General features: G+C 27.5%; 1 protein-coding gene across 1 annotated transcript; it reads right to left on the bottom strand.

The window, feature by feature from the left end:
- Positions 1-3,878: 3,878 nt before the first annotated feature.
- On the bottom strand, positions 3,879-4,884 carry LOC149181822 (uncharacterized protein At5g01610-like). The gene has a single exon (XM_089418406.1). It carries the CDS (start codon positions 4,562-4,564, stop codon positions 4,118-4,120), a length of 447 nt encoding a protein of 148 aa, XP_089274532.1. The 5' UTR covers positions 4,565-4,884; the 3' UTR covers positions 3,879-4,117.
- Positions 4,885-5,359: the final 475 nt, after the last annotated feature.

Below are 5,359 nucleotides of genomic sequence, written 5' to 3'. Positions count from 1 at the left end.
TAAGTCTAATAGCAACTAATGGGTAGTCAAATGACTTAGCCAATGTTTAATACGTGCCAGGATAATAACGTAATTTTATATAGAAAAATAAAATAATTTTAATTTTAATTATTTTCAATTTCTTTTATGAGGGAGATGTGTAATTATTCCAACCTTAATATGGAGTTGATATATAGTATTTAAAAAGTATTAATTAAAAAAATGGTTTAATATGCATTATAAATCAATTATATCAACATGCATGTTGATTAAAAGATTTTAACATCAAATATATAGAGAGAGAAAGAGAGCAAAATATCATATTTTATTAATAGGTTCTTTCTAATTCAAAGTATAAGGGAGATTTCTAATTCTTCCAAAGTTTAATATGGAGTTGACATGTAAGATTTTAAAATATATTAATAACAAAAATAATTATATGTAGATATATACATGGACAGATTAGATAAATAAACATCTAATATTTTGAAGAAATACTAATAACTTATATAGAGAATATCTTATGGATATATGTCTTCTACTTGGAAATGTGACCGGAAACTATTGACATTTTAATGTGAAGAATGTGAAACATAAATAAAATATTCCAATTGCCAACTATACATATATAAAATTTATTATAGTAAAAACATGTAGCAAATCTTTTGAGTTGCTAATCTTTCTTATATTTTACTCTCCATACAAAGTTTGTGTCATAAAAGATTTAATCCTTTAAAAATTAAATAAATTCTAAATCAAAATAAATATATACTAATTTATTATTCCAATAAAATTATAAAATCCTTTACTAATCTAATCTAAATTAAAATTATTTTTAAATAATATTCTAACATAAAACTTTTCTAATACATCGAGAATGATTAAACTCAAGAAACTACATATATGAATTGGAAGTCATAATTTGTATTAAAATTTAATTCGGATTCGACACTATGACATCTATATAGAGAAAAACATGGGATGATCTTCAATACTCGTACATATGAAGCTATAATTAAACTTTAAAATCATTTTAAAAAACGAAATATGGATCGTTGTTAACTTTTGTGGCGATGAAAGAAATATGTTGCAATGGATTAAATATTCATGATTCCTAAATACGATACGATTTCCCAAATTAATATTTTCCATTATAATTATATTATTTTAATTATAAATAAAAATAAACATTAAATATTAATATTATTTTTAAAATTTAAAATTATAAAAACAAAATAATAATAATAATAACATTTAACTATACACAATGAACCAATTAACCTAATGATAGTGATAACATTGGTTTGGGTACTATTTCAGTCTTCATAATTAAAATGGAAGAAGACCGTAAACGATCGTTTCTTTATGAAAAAAAGACATTTACGTATTCCATTTCTCTTTTCAAAATAACATTCATTCAGATTTTAAGTTTTGAAAAAGCAAAAATGTATACAATTTAGATTTAACAAGAAAAACAACGTTTCATGTTTATTAGATTAAAAATTTGTTAACAACTTTCATAAAAATGAATAAATAATAATAATAATAATATTAAAATTTTTAAATTAATTATAATAGAGATTTAAATATTATTGCATATTAAAAATAAATATTGGGGAAAATTAAATATAATTAATCATAATATAACATTAAGAATATAGAGGTTTTTTAAAAAAGTTTTTATGAAGAAATAACCATTTATGAAACTTTACTTACTCTTTAGCTAAAGCTCAAGTTACTTGTTAATTGAGTCTAATATCTATTCACTTTTGATATCACTATTATATATTAAATTTATTTGACTAAGTCAAGTTTATCTATCAATCTCTCCTTTAAATTTTACTTAAATAAATTTTTTGACTTCAATCTAGGAAAACCCCATGCCCTCCACCTATCACTCTTGACTTTACTAGGGGTATGCATGCCTTATGAGGTCTTATAGTCATATGCCCATTTACATGTAATTTAAAAAAAAAATCTTCTCCAAAGTAACTTTTTTTTTCCTTTATCTAGAAAGCCACTTACAAATGCCACCATCCTTTCACGTTGTCACAGCAATCTCTAGCCATGTTTCCATGTCCATGCAACTATGTCGTCTCCATGAATCTGGTAGCCATGTTTCCATTTCCATGCAACTATGTTGTCTCCATGAATATGATAACAAGCTTTAGCATATGTTACCTCTCAAAGAAATGCATCATACTAATGGACCCATGGATCCATCCACACCTATTCACTCCACTTCACCATCTTAATGATACTCTCGTGGAATAGTGGAAAGGGGCTCCTATACCACATGTTAAGAAAAAACATGCAAAAAACTTAAATATAATTAATTACAACCTAGCAAGGACTCTACAGAAATTTCCTGAAAAATTCCTTGATTCATTTCACCACCATTTTCGTCATAGTCACATGCAACAACTCACAATGATGGTTGGGATACCACATGTTACAAGTAAACATGCAATAAAGATATATATAATTAATTATAATATAGAAATAATACTACACAAATTTCTTGGAATAAACCAAACAATCCATCCACACTCATTCATTCCACCTAACCATCCTCACAATGAGAGCTCTAATAGAAAGTGTTAGGAACAAACATGCAACCAAGATAAACATAATTCATTATATAACATAACAACAAAAAAAAACAAATTTCTTAGAAAAATCCATTGGATCCATCCAAACTCAATTCATTCCACCTAACCATTTTGATGATAGTCTCATGCAACAACTCACAATTATGGCTCTAATACCACAAGTTAGGAATAAAAGTGCAAAAAAGATAAATATAATCATTATAACATAAAAACAACACCACACAAATTTCTTGGAAAAAACTAATTGATCCATCCACGCTCTATTCATTCCACCTAACCATCTTCATGATAGTCTCATGCAATAGCTCATAATAATGTCTTTGATAATGTCTTAAGATATTTGTTTTACAAAATTGATAAAGTGAATAGGTGTAGATGGATACATGAAATATTATGGTAAATACACCATGTGTGGCCAACATCATGTGACAAAAAATAATAATGGTAAACCAAACTTATTTAATCTATCACTTTATCAATTTTGTAAAATAGATATCTTAACAAAAACAATCCTAATGTTAAAACACAATTTATAATAACTATTTATAATCATTTCCATGACTATTTGAAAACATATATAACTTTTTTATTTAAAATTGAATATTCAATTCAATATGATGAATGGTTATTCGAAAAAAAAAAAATATTCTAAAAACATTATTAAAAAAAAAATTCTTATTCAAAAACAAAACTTACTCTTCATACAATTTATAGTTGCCACAAATACAAATTCCATCTAATAATACCTCTTTATAAGAGAGACCATTTTTTTCCAACTGCCATAGCATGAAAAAAAAATCAATAATGAATATAAAAATGTAAGCATAACAATTTCAGCTAACATGTCAACAAAACCCCAATACATAATTACAAAATCCTCAAAAAATAACAATATATCTGTAATTTATCTTACCAAAATAACAATATATCTATCTCAGTAATAAATATGAAAAATTGACATTGGAAAAAACAAAATGGAAATACTTAGTTACAAAATCCCCAGGCATATATAACAGATGAGCAATAACAATATATCTATCATCTATCTCAGTTTGCAAAATTGACATTGGAGAAATCAATAAATATAAAAAACTGAAAAAAAAAAAGATTTAACCTTTTCATCCCCAATACAAAGTTTACATTACTAACAAAGACCAGACGAGGATCTATGATGAGTATCTATATACACACTAAACCCTCTTAACAGTCAAGATGATATATATATATATATATATAAAATTCATCTTTCAATCAATTTACGGCTTCCATTACTAACGCGGCTAATTCTGCATATGAACACATAGTCTATATATTGCTGAGAGATTTAAATCAAATTTAAGTTTAAAAAAAAATATCAAATATGATAATAAGATATCATAAGCAAGAATTTATCATGAGTAGATCTCAAAATTATTAAACATTCACTGGCTATTCAAATCTTCTAAATTAAACGTGCTAGTCCAGTCTACACCCTACGCTAGTGCAGTGTTTTTAATACGTGTTTATTTATTAAAAGAAACCATCTTTTATTTGTTATCATTCTCTTCAATTTGAAAGGCACCCACGGGGAAGGATTTCTCCATCCCAGCGATAGCGCTCTTGAAGCAAATCTTGTCACTTGCTGGGTCATCAATGGAGATCTCACAGATGGTGATCCACACAAGAAGCTCCTTGCTCTTCACTCCACTCACCTTCTTCATCTTGTGTTGCTCAACATACCCACTGATCTCTGTATCATATTGCACCAATCTCCCGATTGCCTTGAACTCGTGCTTAACCTTCTTATTCCGCTTCATCCACACAAACCCAGTTTCCCTCACGTAACCACATTCTTGAATATCATCAAGCGGTATGAGGCCATTCGGAAGGCCTGCCTGTTCAAGCAATTCCACGGTTTTCTTCCTGCAAATTTCGCTTCCATAGTAGACTTCTGCCCCGGCTTTCTTATCATCACTGGCAACCTGAGGAGCCATTCTTTCTTATGATCTATAACACCTCTGCTATGGTCTTAATGGAGTAGGCAAATGGATGGAAATGCATGGGTGTAGAGAGTTTAAATAGTTGAAATGGATCAATGAGAGGCCCGGAAACAACCCTAGTGAGTTTCGCATTGAACTAAATCCCAGATATTTATTGAAAAAGGGGTAAATTTGGCTACTAAAGTCCCCACTCGATTAAGGGTTAGCATAGAAAGCTCGGGACAGGAAGTTGGATATACGATATGAAGTCGAAGCAACCACCAAACCATTGTATTAAATTTGTAGTGTCTCTTCACCCACCAAGAAAAAGAGAGTGGAGATCATAATTTAAATTTAAGATAAAGTTCGTAACAAGTAATGGGTTAAATAGCATTAAGTGATGTATATGTGAGAGCATGTGGTATTTAATTATTGAGAGTGGAGAGCATAATTTAAATTTAAGATAAAGTTTGGAATAAGTATTGGGTTACATTAAGTGATGTATATGTGAGAGCATGTGCTATTTAATCAGTAATAATTAAATGTCTCCCCATAAAATATACTTGATGCTTTGTATTTTTTATATCTAAATTATTTAATATTTTATAATTAATTATTTATTATTTATTTTTAAAAAAATATAAAGCTTAAAAAGATAATAATTGATTTATTTAATTACTCATTGTGTTCACAAATAAATTTAAATTGTTAGAATCATTATTTTAACCATAATCATGAAGTTGTAGTTTAAGTTTCAAAAACACAAATAGCTATGAAATTTAAACATTTAAAATATCCATAAAATTTTTA

Source organism: Pinus tabuliformis, chromosome 3_2 (genome assembly GCF_031772625.1).
Source record: "Pinus tabuliformis cultivar Carrire ecotype Pingquan chromosome 3_2, CPIR1, whole genome shotgun sequence".
Classification (NCBI taxonomy): domain Eukaryota; kingdom Viridiplantae; phylum Streptophyta; class Pinopsida; order Pinales; family Pinaceae; genus Pinus; species Pinus tabuliformis.
The sequence above is the reverse complement of the archived record's forward strand: the minus strand, read 5'-3'. Positions and strand labels throughout refer to the sequence as shown.

Excerpts from the sequence above, each read along its gene's own strand:
- LOC149181822 (XM_089418406.1), bottom strand. The coding sequence starts at position 4,564 with ATGGCTCCTCAGGTTGCCAGTGATGATAAGAAAGCCGGGGCAGAAGTC.